The sequence below is a fragment of the Falco peregrinus genome, chromosome 10 (assembly GCF_023634155.1).
Source record: "Falco peregrinus isolate bFalPer1 chromosome 10, bFalPer1.pri, whole genome shotgun sequence".
Lineage (NCBI taxonomy): Eukaryota > Metazoa > Chordata > Aves > Falconiformes > Falconidae > Falco > Falco peregrinus.
Genome location: NC_073730.1, coordinates 5,436,163 through 5,456,870, shown reverse-complemented (window position 1 = coordinate 5,456,870; position 20,708 = coordinate 5,436,163). Strand labels below are relative to the sequence as shown.

The following is a 20,708-nucleotide window of genomic DNA, read 5'->3' as shown; positions in this document are numbered from 1 at the left end:
AATAATTCCATCTGATAAAAGAGCAACGTATTGAAGACACAGTAAAATCTACAAAATAACCTATGCTTGATTCATATTTCATAAGCATCAGGATGTCCTGATTTGCCTGACCTCTTAACCATCAACATAATTCATAGAAAGTAGGACACTGATGGTGGCAGTCCAAAAGAAACTCTGGCCTTAACAGAACAGCTATTTTCTCTCTAACCACCATCACAAAACAGGGGGGAGAACAAGCAAACAGAGAGAAAAACACCCAGATACCTACTCTGCTTGGATACAAAGATTAGCAGCAAGCCTGGTTTGTGAAAGACAAAAGAAATCAGAAACACATCTGGCTCACAAGGTTTGGACCCAGATATTAAACTTCCTTGCTTTAGTTCTACCCCACCCCCAAAAGGAGAGGGGTTTTACTGTCCAGTAGCTTATGGAAGCAAAGCATTAATCTCTTCATGCCAGTATTTCCATTAATCAAAGTAGAATAATTTGTTATTCTGGCCCTACCTGCATTAACTTCTCCAGCTGGAAAAATTTGCAATGGAGATCTTCAAAGTTATTTCTGTAGAGGTCCCTCAAGCCATAGTCATACATTATTTTCACAAATACACAGAATGCCTGCTCCTCTGGCATCTGTTTGGAAAAATACAGAAATATAATATTAAAAACTGAGCTGATGCTGGAAATGCCTTACACAAATACACACACTTAAAAACCTTATGCATGATGAATTCAGAACCAGGGATATATTAAAATTTTTAGCAAAGCACTATGAATGTAGAATTAAGCAATTAAAATCTCAAGGGGCCTACTCTCCTTGATGAGCACCTAGATTTAGCTCAGTAAGACCTTCTTTGGAGAAAATGTGGGATCATATCTTAGGTTCATATACATATACATCCCCACAGCAGCACAACTGTCGTCAGTATTCTTTCTGCCAAATACATATGAGAACAACCAGTACACAACTGTCATCTACAAAACAACATTAAAAAAAAAAAGACAGAAAGAAAAGAAAAAACAACAACTAATGACAGTGATTTCTGAGAGAGATCTGGTTAAACAGGAAAAAATTGGGAGAACTAAGGTACAACCAGTTCTTAGTGCAAATAACACTTATCTTCTTTCATGCAAACCCCAGGACATCAAACTCTCTAAAGTCAGGTTTCCCACAGAAGTAAGGAAATCACAAATTTTGCCATCAGAACCTACTTGTGACCTCAGGAGCGCTGATTCCATCTATAAACATCATGACTTTTCCAGAAGCCCTATCTCCGTCATTTCTATTTAATTTTGACCAGAATTTCTCATCCAACAGAGTTTTAGAAGGTGGCACTAAAAGACAAAGTATGTGAGCCACTCTGACGTTTCATTTGTTGGCTTGAGCCCATTGAACACTGAATTTGTGGGAAGCCCTGTGTCATGAAACCTTCACTGACAAGACATCTCCCCCACACCTTCAGGTAACACAAGAACAAGGTAGGCACAAGCAGAGTCACCGCAGACCCCAAATCAGATTTCCAAACACATTAAAAATAATCTTTCTTTTGCAGGCACCAGATTGGAACAAATGAAAACAATTACTGAGTATCAAGAATGACGACTCTTGACCTTTTAGTGTATTGACTCATTCAGCTTCTTGCCAACCCCTCATCAAATATCAGCAATGGATAAAAAGCTCAGTATTTTCTTCAAAGAGAATTTTAGTCTCTTGATATTTACCTCCAGGGTTTCATCTTTTATGTTCAGCCTATGATTATGGCCTGTCTCCATGGGCAGACACTTTCATTTTCATTTTCAGACATCATACATGAAAGTAACTAGTTAGCATAAAGAACTGCCAGATCAGCTGCTAGCTACCTGTCTAGGCTAGATTTGCCCAGGACAAGCTCTTACGAATCTCAAAGCTCTTTAACACAATTTTATCTGGATGGAATGGATCCCCACTGACAGTGGATAAAAGCTGCAGACAAAGTAAAGGGAGAAATAGTTTTATCCTGACCAAAAGGCTTGAATCTGCTGTATAATCAGATGAATGCAAATTTCAGGTTTTTTGGTAAAGTAACAATTATTTCTAATCAAATGACAGATGCTCATGCACAAGCACACCTACCTTGCATGCTCAATCAAATGCACGTGCATTGACAATCATTCCTCCCCCAAGACAGGGAGAGGGAGTGGGAACGGGAACAGAGTAAGTACTAAGCCAAAGTCGTTTACAGGCAGAGGCCACCAAGTCCTCACTCTCAGTAGACAGAGGTTCTCCAATATTACCAACCCCAAGAATTTAAAATCATAAATCAAGTTTTCATTTCTTATTTTATTTAAGCAAAACACATATTTTTGGCATTTCTGTTCTGATTTTTTGGCATTTAGATATTTGCCCCTAATTATCTTTTCTTTGGAATCAAAAAAAGCCAAAAATTTACAATTTTTTAAAATGAAATTTTAGTTTTTCACATAGCAATGACTTCAAAAATAGACAACAAGGAAAAAAAAAGTTAAATACTGTGAGACTTACAGTAAAATGATTAGAGTTGGCAACACTGTTCCCCTGCAATTAGAAGTTACCTGCTCACCTTTGATAGGAATTTCACCAAAGCAGCAAAACCACAAAAATCCAGGATGGAGGTTCAGGCTACCCAACCATCCCTGAAAGATATCTACACTGAAGAGAAAGGATATCCTGTCCCAGAAAAAAAAGGGAAAGGAAGGGGTCTAGAAATCCATGCAAAGATAAAGAGTTAGAGAGGGTCTTACAAGCATTCACAGCATACAGATTGGTTGGAGAATTTGAGAAAAACAAAGAGTCTGAGGGCATCCTGGGAAGCTCCCAACTTACATGAGCTCATTGAGACTGCTTCCCTTTCCCCCTGTCTCTGATTATTTCAGTTTAATATCCTATTATGAAAGCAAATGTTATAAAGGGCATATTAAAATGAGTGTAATTGCCATTTAGAATTCCCAACGTACAGGGCAATTTCTTCTAACTCCAGAAAGACTAGAAACAGAGGTGATTCTCTATAGTAATGACAGCACACAACTAAGTGAGAGGAGCTGAAGTATTAGTCAAATGTTAAGAATGCGACACCCACTCATTTCTAAACAACTCTGGTATTGAAAATGGCTTATTCTTCCAATGGAACTTAAAAATCCTTCTTTGGGTAAAAAGTTAATTGCAAAATAACTGTTAGATAAGCTAATTTGCACGGTATGTGGGATTGCAATAATGTGACTAACTCAGGTTTATCCTTAAAAGAGTCTAAAGCTTCTCTGCAACACTGTCACTGTACATTATGCTCCTTAAGTCTTCATGGAGTCACAGATCTCACCAGGAATTAACACTTAAATTAATCTGAATTTGAATTCTTGATGCCTTAGGAAGCATATGTGTAACATCTATACCACCAACAGCTGACTCAAAACCACAATCCAAAGTGTATTTCAAAAATTTATTAATTAAAGCCTGACAGAAAAAGCAGGCAAGAGCCTGACTAAGAGTTGTTGGGGTTTTGGGTGGTTTATTCAGATACTCTTTATGATACCCACACTACATGAATCTGCTGCTTTTCCACTGACACATCAAAAGTTAAAGCATCTTGAAAATATAAAAATTATGTATTTACCTATCTATCTCCATATATACATGGATGTGTATATATAGGAAGCAACAGATCAAAGTTTGTAGGTTTTGGTTACAGGCAAAAATATCAAGGTTAAAATTCAGCTTTCACACAAAAGACATTATAAAATGTCCTTAGGAGAAAAAGGCTGACTGAAAATTAATGAGACTGCCTGCTCTTGTTTGCTGCTCCAAGAATATCTCCCAAAGTTAAACTCCCCATAAACCCAAAGGGAGTTCACCTACCTGACAACTACATTAAAAGAAAACATTAATATGTAACAAATTAATTTCAGGTTTTGACACAGAAGTACTTGACAATTTAATGGATTTCTCCTATATAAAGGAAATGGGCATTCATAAAGATAGAACCCATTAGTCACTATTTGCCAAAAAGCAACAAGAGGAAAATGAATACAGGCAAATAAACAACATTAAATATCTGTCAAATAGCATGTTACAGTACTACTGATTTTAAAGCTGCTTTGGTTTCAAATATCAAAGCTTTCATTTTGCAATTAACTCACATGAAGTAGAAGCACAGCTGCAAGGAAAGACTGTCCCTGGCAATAGCCAATGTCTTCATCATAGACAGAGTATGCCTAGAAAAAAGAAAAGTCAACATATATTTAAAATGCACACAGGCATTATCAAAATGTGCTATAATCAATGAGCTATTCAGGATTCATAATGCAATGCGGGCTGAAATAATAAAGGGAGTGAAACTGTAACCGTGCTTGCGTAGGCTTTCAGGGCACTTAAGAAAACATCTACAGATCACTCTCAATCTCCCATAGATCCCATATCGGTGTATTTTTGTCTTTATTTTCTGAACAGCATGAAAAGAGTTGGGTGCAATTTCCTTTCACCTAAATCAAGGATAATTCTGCTGAGGTCCGGAATGATATAACTTTAAGGATAAAACAAATATGATGTAAAAACCAGGTTAGCTTGTGCTGTGGGGAATGCTTGTTTGGTTTTGGAAACACAAGTTCTGACATCACGGAAGTATAGAACCTGAGGCTGGCTGTTAGAAAACCACTGAGAACTGCTCTAGCCTGAAAATTTCATCAGAAACAGTTTTTTCATCTCCTTGTTATGCTGAAGAACAAACAAGACTCATTTTCCTATTGTATGACTGACATAGTACTTTTTTCTTACTCTTAAAAAAACAACACTAAAATAACTAACCTTTCCTTCCCCCCTTACTTTTCCGAGACAAGAAGACAGATACTGTTTTTAAAGAGATGTCAGAGGATGTTAAGAATTTCAGAAAACTTGTGAAAGTATAAGCAGCAGCAGGATTGACATCGGGGGGAGAGACATCCTGAGAGAACAAGCAAGGTACTAAGGTTACAGCCAGGGAAAGCAAAAGCACAAGGTCAGAGCTACGGGGAGGAACAAGCCACAAAAATCAGAACATGGGCTTTGCCCCCACGACCGTTTACAGATGAGAACGTTTCAAACTGGAACACCGTGCTTATCTCTTTTTTAAAGTCTTGAATGAACTCAAGATTGCAAATTCACTGAACAGGAGCACAGAGAGCCTGAACAAACGATGGCAGGTGATGCGCTGGTGGGTCTATCGTACAATATTTTAGCTGCCTCTTCAAAATGTAAGAAGAATTGTGTCTCAAAAAGAGATGCAACCCCTTTCCAGCCAAACCTATTAACATAATTGCAGATAATTTCTGCCAGAAATGTTGAAATGGAGGCCAAAACATTTAAATTTACACCATCTTTCCTTTTTCTTTCTGATGGGCAAAAACTAAGAAGTATTTATAAGGAATTCTGTCATGATTCCAGAAAAGAAGATCTCTGTAAAGAATACAACCTCAGTATTTCTTTAAAGTTCACTGTTTATAAACAATTAACCCATACATTTCCAATTATGTCTGTAGCTTGTGAAAAACTGAACTGTGACTTACAGCTTTTTGCTATTTGTCTATATTGCTTACCATTTTTTAAAGTACGTTAGATGGGATGAGTTAAAATCTGAGTGAAAATAATCCAAATCCACTGCTCAGTTTCAATGGTGAAGCAAATACAAGACTAGCCACAAAAAATATTGAAAAATATTAAATGAACCATCACAATCTGCTTACTAGTTTAAACCAGCTCTAGCCACAAAAGTAAAATATAAAAAATAACTCCTTAAGTCTACAATAGCAAATACAAAACCTGACTTGGAAAAAAAGGATGCTCACTCAGAAAAAGTTCATTTAAAATTACTCTTTAGCTACTAAGCTCTGAAATAACAGAAATTACTTTCAAAACTTAAATTAATATTGCATAGGACTAATTAGAACCATCCACTGGTTAATCATCATCATAATGAATCTTTATCTACTTATTCCAAAATCTATTAGTTCATTGATGTCAAATATTTTATTTCTGTAGCATTCCTAAAAGATGTGTTATTTCTGCCTTTGAAACGCTAGCCTTGTGTAGAAACAGATGTGTAAAATTTTAAATAATGCATCTGGAGTTATGATTTCTTTGTACTATATGACATTTTTTACTTTACTTAAAAAATCCAGACTGAAAAATCAATAGCAAATTATCAGCACGTATGGGTTCTCTGTTGTGAGAAGCACTATCAGCACAATAGATAATAATTTGCTGAAAACAGCAATAAATTAATCCAAACAAGTTTTAAAATAACTACTGAGAAACCAACACACTGGAACAAACAAACCGTCTCCAAAATGGACATAGGTTAAAAAGTACAGAAATTTATCAGAAATAAAAAGATACTCCTTTTGAGACTGTGAAAGCAAGCTGAAATGATGGCAAAAGAGGAAAAATGGGGAGGGTGCAAAAAAATCCTCACTCTGCATGTTCAGTATAAAAATATGAATGAAGACCAATAAATTTTCTCATAAGCAACTTCCTAAACACATTAAAACTAGTAATACATCCATTTCAAACACATCCAGAGCAGGAAGGCAAAGCCTCTGCTTGGAAAATATATGATCAAGGTAGAAAAGCTGTATTTAAACTAGAGCAGAAAATCCACAGGAACTTTCCCTGTGTCTGTTTTATTACAGAAGAATCACAGAGGTTGTCATCCAGCCATTTCCAACAGGGGATGTGTTGAAGGACCTGTTTCCAACTGAGTATCAGAAGAGATGATAAGTTGAAAGGAATAAAAATACTAAAAATGTATTAAGAACAGACAATATTCACCCAAAAAGCCGGGGGGGGGGGGGGGGGGGGGGGGGGGGGGGAGTGAACTGGTAAACCATTAATTGGCTGATTAAATCAGAAGAACAGATGACAAATTTGAAGCATTTGTAAAAAGAGGTGATCTACAGAACTACAAATCAGTAAGTACTGGATAATATGGTTTTAAAAAATATTTCAAATTAATTAGTGGACACAGGTATACATAGGATATATAAAATAAATTCATCTGAAGGACAGTAAAAGAACAGTAAAAAGTAAAAGAACATCATCATTAACAAACCTTCGAAGCAACCAACAACCATGGAAAAAAATATTAACTACTTGATCTGCTTGCTTTTTGAAATTAGTTTCCACCAGGTCCTTCCCCAAACCCCCAAAATCTGATCTTCAAAAGCAGCTGTTATCAGATACTTGGCTACTAACTGCAGTGCTACACGGGAATTAGATAAAACTGAGAAAGATTCTGCTGTTAAGTCAAAGCATCGTAATACTGACAACAAAAGATTTATTTTTTAATGAAGTCTCTAAAATCTAAATGATTTCATTGTATTTGCCCAAAGCAAAAGAGGTTTTTGGAGCTTTATGCACATTACATTTCCAATTATACTTTTTCAGTTTTAAGTAACCTATGGGACTTGATACTGCTGAAATACGATGTCAGAAATAAGGATGCTACCTACAGCCACCACCATAATATCGTATTATTAACAAAAGATCTAAGATTAATTATTTAAGATTTATCCTTTAAAGGGACTGAGGAGCATTAACTTTGTCTTTCCACATGAAATACAAAACCAAAGCAAAATCCCAAATCCCCTATTTCCATTGCAGTCGTTGTAACTTTGTAATTTCAAGCAAACAGGATTTTTCCCATGACAACCTATGACGATGCTGTGGTCTTTTAAGTTATTATTTTCTTAATCTCTTGGGGAACTTCCAATCACAATTCACTAGTTAACTGAGATTTTAAATATTCTCTGTCTCATAAATGGGACTTAATGAAGATACTGATTTGAAGACTACTTTCACTCATTTTAACTAAATTAAGATCTTACAGAATTAAAATGTCTTTTTAATACTTATCTGTCTTCTGAAGAGACCTACTACACAGTTGTTAGTACAACACCGTTAGAGAAAGTGAATACTTTGGAAGCAACGGTCTCCTCAGTGACAGAGAACCACATGCATGTTGGGAAAGTGAATGAAGAATCCAGAGACGGACAGAAATTCTTTGCTAAAATAATTAATGGAGGAAAATTTCCCAAGATCAGAATCTTCTGTAGACAGAAAAATTCCAAGGAAGTAGCATTTAAAAGACGAATGAAAAGACTGCTGACTTGAATTTAAAACCCCAGATTTGGGATTTCTGCAACTAATGTGTATAAGTTCCAGCAGTTTTTAAAACTGAAGAGTAGAGAGCATATCTCAAGTTCCAGAATGAAATGTTTTTCATCATTTTGCATCCTCATAAGCATGAAAACTATCGCTTAACAGTTGCTGAAGGTTCAAATGTACTTAACGAAATGCAAACCACTAACTAGCAAACACCAGCTTACAATCACATTGCCAATTTGCTTTTTCCATAGTAACTCAATGACATTAGAAACTAAACGTTGCAATTATATAAGAAACTCAAGAGAGCTCATGAAAAATATTTCTGTAGTGTCTGCCTCGTACAAAGGTTTTATTTCCAGAGCTTCCACTTCCCCCGCCCTTCTTCGCGGTAATGCAGAGGGAAAGGTATGAGCAGAGGCTCCACAGATCCCCATCTCTTATCTGCAATAACAGTATCTCTCTTGTCAGTAATAACGTTTCCTGGCACAGGAAACACTCACTCCTCTGAAAAAGTGACAGGCACGCTGGCACAATGCTCATTAACAGCCATACAAGATATCCAGCATCTGTGTCTCAGGAAAAAGGAAAATGTAACAGGAATTGAATGCAAGTTTTTTGGGAGAGAATGACAAGCCTCGTTTGCTCTAATTACTTCACCTTTGTGTCAATACCAGATGATAGAAACGATCTAAGGAATCTACTCTATGTTTGATGCAGACATAGGTCTGTGCTGAAGTCTGTTTTAGTACAGTTAAAAGACCTACATGGTATCTGAAAACCAGACTGTGTCAAGAAAACATCCACACTTTGATGCAGACTTCTCAAGCAACAAGGTATTTTACAATATGTTTGATTGCTGAATAATTTTAGTGATAGTATAATTTAAAACTCCATACCTAAATTTATTGTAAGGCTAACAGTCTGAAAGTAATAATATTCCTATGACTGCAGCATTTAGGATGTATCACATTATACAAAGACTTTCAGTGTTAACTGAAAACTGTATTTTTAGAAATCAGTTACTCATTTATTGAGTATCAGGGAGAGGCACATGTATGTTATACAATATGCCTCCTCCAGAGCTATAAGAGCTGAGAGAATGAATTAAGTCTTCACATTTATTCAGGCAGATCTCCGAACATGCTAAAGCCTTTACTCTCCTTCCAGCATCCAAGATTCACAGTCTTGACCTTTTCACTAGTACAGTCTCAGCAGAAACCTCATATGCAACACCAGTACTGCTGCTCCCGTGCTGAGCACAGACGCATGGAGAAGAAACCTTATTAATATGTAAATGGAAGAAGACAAGATAACGTAAAATATCCTTTGCATGAAACAAGACAACAATATTTACGAAAATTGCTCTTCAACCCAGGAGCAAAGAAAATAAATAACTAAAAATAGATGAAAAAAAATTCTTAACTGATCCTGTTTACGCTACTACGTTTATTCTAAAATTAGCAAGTTTTAGGAATTTATTTACTCCTATAGGAAAGAAAGAGATCAGTTCTCTGACAAATAATTAAACCAAAGTGGACAAATACTGAAATTCTCCATTTGTAAATCTGAGGAGATACTAAGGATTGAAAAATGTGGAAGAATCTGTGCATGCTGAGAAGAGGTGATCATCTCAAAAAAGGTGCTACAATGAAACTGAAATGAAAATGTAAAAAAAGGATGAAAGTTAGACAATCAGCTTACAGGACAGTACTAAGCAGCAGCTCTGCCACGCTGAAGGATGAGCCAAAGAGTAATCCATCATTCGCAGCTTATCACGGTATAGAGGCTACTGGTCACAGAAGAGCAATTCCAAGACATTTTCACATTTCAATTATACAGAAAAGAAAGCCCAAACCTGCCTATTGCAGCCCATTCGGTATTAGCTTTGCTAGAAAAACAGTTTACTATTCTCTCTACTAATGTGCGTACCAACAAACAGACAGACATTGGAACGACAAGTAAACCAGCGTGTTTCGTTTTACAGTAACCCAACTATCGCATCTATCCTGCACCTAAAACCTTCAGGCAAGAGTGACTGGGCTTAGGAAAAACACTACATTTGATCAACCAAGGTTAGGTAAGTATTTAGTAACAAAATATATCATGATAAAAATTAGTCATATACATCCATAATGCTTTTGTTTACTGGAAAACACTAACACCAGCTTTGAGTCTCTGAAAAGTGATTCAACCGTTTTTAGAAAAACAGGGAGGCCTTGTGCCTATTTTTCCAGTTTGCCCAGCAAGAACATTCACCCAGCTAACCTGATGGATTTCCCTGCAACATACACCCTTTCTCCTATTAAAGTCACAGTGGCTGGTCGTTGAATAGGAGTTACCTTAGTCAGAAAATTATAGAGAAAACGCATCTCACGCTAAATTCTGCACTACATACACTCCGAACAGTTGAGAGGACTAATTCTGCCAAGTGCTTTGATTCCCTGGAGCATCGAGCTGTTAACTACATATGCACGCATGGAAGTAGGCTGTGAGTACTATTCTGTTATGCATTGTAAGGCAGAGAATGAGCTCGTTAAACAGAGCTGGAATTCGCATAGTATTTAAACAGAAAGTATGCAAGTAACAGAAGTATTTTCCCTAAAGATGTTTGCCCTGTGCAATCTAGTTTATGAGATGTCCTCAAGTGAAATCTCCAATCTAGAATCTGGAACTCTTTTCATTCCTTATCACCATTGTCAGCCTTAAACTTTATTTTTAGATACTTTGTCACATAAATGTTCTGCAACTGAAAAAGTTTCCATCTTTCCTGATTTCCTACTGTTCTGAAGAAGAGATTAAGAGACGGAACTAAAACTGACAGACCTGTTAACATGAGGCAGTGAGCTTTTAATGGTTTTCCTTTTTATCTGACAGCTCAGATCATCTCTCATTTCAGTGGGGAACGAAGAAAATGCTCTTCAGCTTTTTTACCCTCCCACTTGAGGACAGAACTCTTCTAGCCTTATTCAAAAATCCTATTCTTCAAATATCTTGCTTTCATATTAGAAGAAGGGCATGAGTGCACAGCACCTCAGTTCAAAGTTATTCTAGTAATATAAAGCAGCCACAAAATTACTTTCAACACAGATGATTATTTTTTTCCAACAGAATGACAAAATTATAAGCAAATCATTTAGGTTTTAACAATATTTCTCTAAAACTCACTACATCAATCATAAACTCAAGGTCTAGGCAGACCCAGCCACAGACCGGTCATCTGAAGAAGGGAACCCATAAGCATTTAAGAAAACTCTGCAAGGATGAAGGAAAAGTTGCTGCCTACAAATCTATGTAGCAGTTGCATCTGATCTCAGTACTGGCAAGTAGGTAGAAACTGTCAAGAATAAAATTAGTAAACTTATGAATAATTCAATGTTGGAGATTAGATATGGCTGTTCTACCAGGAAGTGATGCTTCCCAAAGCCTTCTTTGAACCAGTAAGCATATAAGAGAATGAGGCAGTCAATAGAGTCTACTAAGATTTTTAGCAAACCTTCAACAAGATCCCTTCCTGAAGGCTTCTGAGGGAACTAAGCTGCCATAGAAGGTCCTTTTCTATACTCATATAATTGATTAAAGGACAGAAAAAGCAAAAGGTCGGAATAAACAGTTCCCACCTACAGAGTGAAGGTGAGGTCACTCCCAAAACCTTACACAAAGCCGTGCTAGCGCTGATGCTGGTGAAAATATTCACAAATTCTACAGACTACATAAAAAATAGCACAGTAACAAAGACTGCTGATGCTGTTTGGAGCAGTAAATTAAAAGCTGACTGCAAAGATGTTATGCAGAACATGTTCGTATCAAGAGAAAGTGGCAAAGTGGCAGAGGTCATTCAACTGCAGATAAATACAAAATGCTTCCATGGGAAAAGCAGTCCTTAACCTGACGTACACACTGACAGGCCTCTGATCTAGATCACAGCATCACAGAGTGGTTTGGGTTGGAAGGCACCTTAAAGATCCATCTAGTTCCACCCCCTGCCCTGGGCAGGGATACCTCCCACCAGACCAGGTTGCTCCAAGCCCCGTTCCAGCCTGGCCTTGAGCACTTCCAGGGATGGGGCACTCACAGCTGCTCTGGGCAACCTCTGCCAGTGTCCCACCACCCTCACAGTAAAGAATTTCTTCCCAATACCTAATCTAAATCTACCCTTTTTCAGTTTAAAACCATTCCCCTTGGCCTACTGCTACAGGCCTGTGTAAAAAGCCCCTCCCCAGCTTTCCTGTTGGCCCCATCAGGCACTGGGGCTGCTAGAAGGTCTCCCCAGAGCCTTCTCTTCCCCAGGCTGAGCAACCCCAACTCTCTTCCAGTCTGACTTCATAGAGAGGTCCTGCAACCCTGTGATTGTCTTCATGACCCTCCTCTGGATGCAGTCTGACAGATCCATGTTCTTCCTATGTTGGGGGCCCCAGAGCTGGACACAGTACTGCAGGTGGGGTCTCACAAGAGCAGAATAGATGAGGAAAATCACCTCCCTCGACCTGCTGGCCACGCTGCTTTTGACACAGCCCAAGACACGGTTGGCTTTCTGGGCTGCAAGCACACATTGTTGGGCCATGTTGAGCCTTTCGTCCACCAGCACCCCCAAGCCCTTTCCCCTCAGAGCTGCTCTCAATCCATTCCCTACTCAGCCTGTATTTGTGCTTGGAATTGCCCTGACCAGGTGCAGGACCTTGCACCTGGCCTTGTTGAACTTCATGAGGTTTGCGCAGGCCCACCTCTCAAGCCTATCAAGGTCCCTCTGGATGGCATCCCTTCCCTCCAGTGTGTTGACCTCACCACACAGCTTGGTACTGCCAGCAAACTTGTGGAGGGGACACTCAGCCCCACTGTCCATGTCACCAACAAAGATGTTAAACAGTGCTGGTCCCAACACCAATCCCTGAGGTTACTGTTTTCCACTTCAACAACAAGTCATTGACCACAACTCTTTAAGTGTGACCATCCACCCAATTCCTTATCCACCAAGTGGTCCATCCATCAAATCCATGTCTCTCCAGTTTAGAGACAAGGATGTTGTGCAGGACAGTGTCAAATGCTCTGCACAAGTCCAGGTAGATGACGTCAGTTGCTCTTCCCTCATCAGTCCATGCTGTAACCCCATCACAGAAGGCCACCAAATCTGTCAGGCACAATCTGCCCTTAGTGAAGCCATGTTGGCTGTCACCAATCCCCTCCTTATTTTCCATGTGCCTTAGCATAGTTTCCAGGAGCATCTGCTCCATGATCTTGCCAGGCACAGAGGTGAGACTGACTGGCCTGTAGTTCCTCAGGTCTTCCTTTATTCCCTTTTTAAAAATGGGGGTTGTGTTTCCCATTTTCCAGTCAGTGGAAACTTCACAGGACTGCCATGACTTCTCAAATATGATGGATACCATCCGTTCTCTTAGGACCAATGCATGCATCAATAAGTCCCATGGACTTGTGCACCTTCAGGTTCCTTAGATGGTCTTGAACCTGATCTTCCCCTACAGTGGGCAGTTCCTCGTTCTCCCAGTCCCTGCCTTTGTTTTCTGTGACTTGGGTGGTCTGGCTGGAGCACTTGCTGGTGAAGACTGAAGCAAAAAATCACTGAGTACCTCAGCCTTCTCCATATCCCCAGTAACCAGGTCTCCCATTTCCTTTCTGAGCAGGCCCACATTTTTTCTAGTCTTTTTTTTTTTATCACCAACATACCAATAGACCCTTTTCTTGTTGCCCTTGACATCCCTGGCCTGATTTAATTCTTTCAGGGCTTTAGCTTTCCTACCCTGATCCCTGGCTGCTCAGACAATTTCTCTGTATTCCTCCCAGACTACCTGCCCTTGCTTCCACCCACTGTAGGCTTCCTTTTTGTGTTTGAGCTTGTCGAGGAGCTCCTTGTTCATCCATGTAGGCCTCCCGGTATTTTTGCCTGACCCCCTCTGTGTTGGCATGCCTTGCTCCAGAACTTCAAGATCCTTCAAGAAAGAGGAACAACATCTGCAGCAGCTTCCTCTGCAGGAGCAGTAGAGGCCCTGAGAGCAGGGAAGGCTCCCAGCTTTGGAAGACAAGTAAAATTCTTCACTTTTAATACAGAAAATCCAGGAAGGTCTGGGATCTCTGCCTCTGTGAAGCTGCCTGCTAGACAGATAATTCCTTTAAGTTGTTTCTAGTTCAGACAGATTCATTACTTTATCTTCTATTTATTAAACAAAATAGACTGAGATACTAATGCATGAAAATGTTTTTCTTTCCAAAGTACGTTCCCAAATCCTCTCATCATCCTCATGGAACTTCTACAGACTCTTTCCAATGATTTAGTTCAGGACACAGTAATCAAAAACAGCTGCAGCAACTGGAAAATACCAAATTACTCAAGTCATTCAGTTCCTACACAAAACTGATCTATCAATACGTCATATAACACCTCATCATTCACCATTGCCACCTTCTCTGTGACATCAAGATATCTGTATCAGAAATTATTTTTCTATTTTCTTTTAGGTGACTAACGGGAATACATTGAATGAACAAGTGATCTTCACGATGCTTTGTTTGAAATGCATCTATTCAGTGCTGATGTATAGTAACCTGCTAGCTAGCTAGTTTTTAATTCTTTAATGTGTATCTTGTTCATGTTTTAACTTGTCCAGCATTTAAGCATTTTTTTGATGACAGACTACACGACGGAATTTTGATAAAATTACCTTGTTACCATCACCAATGAAACCTGTATTTTTTATTAGCTTGTCAAGATCTATTTTCAGTAAACTCATAGGCATTCATTATAATACACTTATCACATTTAATTCTTGCTAAGCTGAATGCTATTCCATCATTTTTACTTAACTGGTATCAAACTGACAAGCCCACAATTACCTGCATTATCCTAGTTATTCTTTTCAAAGACTGGCAGAGGAACTGTTTTCTTGTAGCCCTTTAGAGCCCTCCAAGATTAGCAAGACATAAGTCGTTAAAAGTTTTCTCTGCTCCTTTATTTTTTACTGTTTTTTTTTAAATGGGAATTGCTCATGACAATGAACTTCAATATATGTAACCTAAGCAGCTATATTTAACAGTCATCCAAATTATTGTTTGAATAGGAGTCAGTATCACCATAGAATTTTTCTGGAGAACGGGAATATGTATCATTATATCCCAAAGGCAGGACACTCTTTTCTGCTTGTTATGACAACTCCATCATTTCTGTCTATTAATCAACTGGAGGTGGAAACAGAGTAACAAGGAAAAGGAAGGGAAGTGGAAACGGCTTTGTCTAAGGCAATAATTTATTCTACATGTAGAGAAATATGTAAAATGAAAACTGACTGCCAGAAGCACAATAAAATCTGCAGCTGACAGACAGAGAACAGAACTACCTATCTAGATGCAACATTCTACCTCCAGGATCTCTCCTGAGCAGCAAAAGTCTGTCTGTACAAGCTGGACAAATCTGTTCATATAGTACCTCAATTTCCTATGTGCAAATTGGAAAAAAAAAAATTTGGAGTTTTCTTTGATCAGAGGTGATCTGAGAACTAAGAGTGAAAAAGTTATGCACACAATACTGCTTGTGGAATGGTCAGCTAATTTGTTTTCTATGTAATTATCTAGAGACATTCTTGCTTAAGCTTACAGCAGAGCTTGCTCTGAGGATTTCTCCTCCTCTGCAAACCCCTCTACCAGCAAAGCAAAAAAAGTTCTTCTACATCATACTTCTACTGAAGCAGACCTCTAATATCAAACTGCCCACTATTAAAGCTAGCTTGAGCCTTGCTCTTCTCATATGCATTTCAGGAGATACAAAATGCTAAGTTGTTAAAAGTACTGCATGCTATCCAGTACTGCAGAAAGAGTACATTCTCCACATGCAAGCTAAATAAAGCTTTAAAATCTTATTGATTAGTGGCACGGATCAGAACAGGGCTAGCAGAGCAAAATACAGTCATAGCAAAATATGGAAGACACTTTAAAATTCAGAGTACTGACTGTACCTTACAGATTTTGTATAGAGATTCCTGACCGTCTCCTTCCGTATCTTTGAAATAATCATGTGCTGGAAACGTACGATGAATATCTCGTGTAATGACACTCTCTTGAGCAGAATCCTGTAAAAAAAAAAAAAAAAAAAAAAAAAAAGAGAGAAAAATCCCGATGTATTAGCCCAGTAACAGTGTAATTAAACATAACAGAATATAAAATTCAATGTGCAGTCAACGTGGATACATTAGATAACTGCTTTACTGACTCATCCTCCAAAAATGCTTTGAGAAGAAACTGAAAATCCTCTAGTCTCATATGCAGTAATAATTTGACAGTTTAACAAGAGCAACGTGGCATGTTTTCTGTCCTTCAGGCTTACAGTTCATTTTTAAAACTCATGGGAAATGACTAGTTATTTAATTGTAGGTGCATTTTTACTAGAGAACATATGTTTATGTATTTCTCTGGGAGTAAAAAAGAAAATTGTCTCTCTCTTGCAAGCTCAGTGGTAATAATTTTAAATGTACATCCATTTACCATAAAAGCGGTGTCAATTACAAATAGGAACTACTACTTTGAAACATTCAAAAGTTTACCATTAAACGGTCTTTAAAAGAACAGAATCAGATGAAGTATCAGAACTGTTGCACTTTCCCATAAATCCCATATCCTTCCCTGCTACCATCTCTTTTTCAGTTACACTTTTACATTGACTAGCACCTAAGGATAAGGTCAGGTGCCTTAACACTGGTGTCAGATGCCATTTTAGAAGCCCAAAGATAACGCCTGGTAAGGAGCTGCTACTGCAGAAGGATACAAGTCTGTTGTAAGTGCTGCATCATCTCTGCAAGCTTCATGTGGGTGATCTGCATATACAAAGACAGCTAAAATGACACCAAATGCCCACGTTTAGGCAACAGAGCTGTTCCCTAGACATACCTAGCTCTGCAGATAAAAGAAGCAATTGCTTACAATACTGCGTTTCTATAAAATGAGGGAAATCACTGCAATCAGACCTGAGTAATACCACTGTGTGTATGAGGAACTGGTATCAAAATGTCAGAGCTGAAACTACACCAGTTAATCAATTATCTTCAGGTTCAGTTACCTTCACTATGAGATAGTACCTCTTTAGGTTGGTAAATATCAAATGGTGCTTTTCTCTACTACCTTTTAATCCTAAAGGAAAAAAACAACAGAACCCTCATCTGTGACTCAGAAGATAAATCCTTTATAAATACTTCTACTTTGAAAACAAAGTATCTGCTATAGAAAAGCTCCTAAACCCTCAAACTGCAGTTTGTAATCCAGGCCTCCCCATAAAAAAGCTTCTTCACACCTACAGGCGTCAGCAACTGGGTGGTCTCCTGAATTTGGGCAGTTTCCCAAGCCCGTAAAGCCCTTCCTGTGAGCCTATGCCATACAGTAAGGCAGCTGCCCGGGGGGCTTGCCCAGCAGTCCACAGCAATTCCCCAGCACAGCCTCCTTTGGGACTACCCATAACCAGCGCACACAAAGGCATCATCACCCCGGGCTGCGTCAGGACCCCAGAGGGGAAACCCCATCATCGTGTTTCTCTACTCACTTGAACGGCATCTAAGGAAACAGCTATAGTCGCAACAAGCATAAACATCACAAGCATAAACATCACTTTAACAGGTTTGATAAGAGCACTCAACTGAGTATCACAGACAAGAAAAAAAAAGAAGTCGTGGGGTTTTTTATTATTATTATTTATTTATTTATTTAATCTAGTTATCTTCTATTCTCATCTGTTTTCTCATACCCTGTCATTTTTTCCACCCTCCACGTTAAACTATGGCTTTATCTTTCCTCCTCATCCCTCTCTGCACTGGGCACAGTCTTCCAGTCCTTGCACATAGAAGTCTTCCTCTTTCTTCTCTCAAATCTCTCTCTAAAGTTCACTGCTTCTCTGAATCTTTGCTATCATTAATTTATCCATTTACACTGTCCTAATTTTCAGTGATCTCAGCTGTTGCTTCCCCTTTGTTTGACAATAACATCCTTAGTACTAGACACAAGTAGTAATGACACAAGCTGTATTTTGTAAAATACCAGGCATGTTGTTATGTGCTATGAAAAGGAAAGCTTACAAAGAGAGGTGATGTTTTTATTATGCTAATGGATATTGCTGAAGAAATTAAACACACTTTTGAGCTTTCACTGGGTTATCATCACAATTTTCAGGACATCTAAGCATCGTGCGACTATCAGTAACTAAAACTAACCATACAGCCTAAATCACACTCAACAAAATATATAATAATAATAAAAAAAATTTAGTAACAAGCCGTTCTCTAATTGACTTCTTTAATGAGTATCTTCATTCACATGGCTTTCAAACACAAGAGAGGCCAAATAACTGCAGTCATCCTCGCAGATTTATCTGACTATTGAGCTACATTGTAAGGAAACACCTTAAACAACATTGAAGATCCGCCAATACAGCACAGTTCGAGTCCGTTATAAAAACCTGTTATATTAATTCTTCAGCACAAGTTTGAAAAGATCCAGGCGTTTTAAAGAAAGTTACAGGAAGGCCACCACGTCCAGCACATATATCGCTTTTCTGTCAAGCCACAGAACGTGTTTGACTTCCCTGGATTTCTCTCTTTCCTTGAACTGGGAGGCAAATGTATAACTGAGCACAACTGGAAGTTGACAGGGTAGATGTCCCAGATAGGACCAAAAAGTATTTGTGTAAAGGCCCAAATGCAAATTCATTTTTACCGAGTTAGGAGGAGACAGAAGCAGAGTTTTCACTCAGCATTATTAACAATAAATGGTTCTAAAAAACTGAAGGAAAACAATAAAACAGACCCAAAAATAAAATCTCAGCTGAAAAACAGGAGAATTAATGCCTTCTCAAAAGACAACATCCATCTGAAATAAGATAAACCTAGAATCTTAACAGAAACAAGAAATTACTCTAGAGTGAAGGTAAGTGTAGAACTACTTCTTAAAATACATTAAAAATATTTTGGTTACATTTCTACCTTTTTCCAGGTAGAGTTTGCTGATAGCGCTTCTCTCAAGGAGTACCACAGCAGATGAGCTTACAGTTATCCTAATAAAGGTTTTCAGATTATTTTTATTCTTCTGAAAGTCATGATTAGTTAATTTATTACGAAAAAAAGCGAAGGTGAGATGGCTATCAAAGCATTCAGAGTTCTAATAATCTTTCTCACATCTCATAATCATTTCTGTGCTGCCAACTCAGAGAAACAATATTCTACTGAGGAAAAGAATTATCTTCATATGTCAACTATATGACAGCTGACATTCTACTGAACAAGCTCTCTACTTTGAGTCGTCTCACTTTTAAAACAGCTCAACTTCTGCAACTGTGAAGCAACTGCATTGGAATACTGACTCCCTGACAGTGCTGTCATTTTAAACTATTAAGATGCTTCTGAATGTGGACACTTGATGCCAGAAGGCAGACTGACATAGAAATACAGAAGGGAACAGAAAACCGTTTATATTAAATAAATGTTAAAAGAAAATTAAGGGTACATAGGCACTCAAAATTGGCAACCCTAATGCGCGTACATCAGGGATTATTTTTTAATAAAGAACATTTCACACTCTCTCCAAAAAGGACCTCTACTCATTTGTCGTCATAGGCGTACACATTCTAGTGATGAGTTACAGTTAGGGAGTAGAAGAGAGTCCTGTAGGTACAGCCTTGCTTCCTTTGTTGCAAGAACTGGAAGACAGGTATGGTACAAGCCAGAAAAATGTATTAAGAAAGAAAAATCTTTTGGGGCATAACATCTCAATGTTGTGTTGACTTGGATCCTTTCCCCACTTCTGCCCAAATTTACTTATGTGAAAGGAGGCACACCAATTACGCAAAGAATTCCACAAGTGATCACCTGCGTTTTCTTTACTATACAGCTGCCTGTACTACAGCCGTTGGCTCAATATGGAGAAACGCAGCATTATTTACAGTTGCAATTAAAGGTATTCAGAGTTTCATGTGAATACTAAAAAAAAAACAATAGGTCACAGGTGTGTCAAACCTGGCATTCAAACTGAGTAGTACTTCTGACCTCAATCTCCTTGTGCTCCATTTCCCTGGTTAATAATAATTCCCCATCTCAGTAGGGTGTGATGAAAATCAATTAACATCTGAAGCACTGAAATACCATAGTGATGAATCCTGCAGAAATGCCAAATTGGAAAATAACAACTTCAACCTCAAATCCTGATCTGAATAGCATATAGTAAGGCACAGGGTTACATGATGAAAATACACAATGAAAAATAGTAAGGGGGGAGAAAGAAAAGAAAGGAAAAAAAAAAAAGCTGCTCATTAGATTAGCATTATTCCTTCTGTACACAGGGCAGAGGTCCTGGGAAGAAGACAACCAAAACCATGGAACTATGCGTGATAATGAATATGTCATTACACATTCTGGTAGGCAATGTTCATATTGTACTCAACTTTCAAAGGCTTATCTCTAATCTTAAACTCCTTCAAAGTTTGGTTTTATCAAATATGTTTACATATGAAAACAATATGATTTGTATATGCTGAAGGCTCAGTACAAGTTCACCTGACTGGGCCCATTTAAAAGGTCTGTAACTCTGG

The 20,708-nt window shown here is 38.2% G+C and overlaps 1 protein-coding gene across 6 annotated transcripts in view; it reads right to left on the bottom strand.

Annotated features, from left to right (window-relative positions):
- Positions 1 to 20,708, bottom strand: part of RABGAP1L (RAB GTPase activating protein 1 like) — a 254,818-nt gene that overhangs the window by 97,414 nt on the left and 136,696 nt on the right. For 5 of the 6 annotated variants that reach the window (XM_055815257.1, XM_055815258.1, XM_055815253.1 and 2 more), the window contains exons 14-16: positions 16,102 to 16,215; positions 4,147 to 4,221; positions 505 to 630 (exon numbers count right to left, since the gene is read on the bottom strand). In XM_055815257.1, the coding sequence (XP_055671232.1) occupies positions 505 to 630; positions 4,147 to 4,221; positions 16,102 to 16,215 (315 nt within the window). The remainder of the gene's footprint in view (positions 1 to 504; positions 631 to 4,146; positions 4,222 to 16,101; positions 16,216 to 20,708) is intronic. The other variant, XM_055815256.1, reaches the window with a different exon arrangement.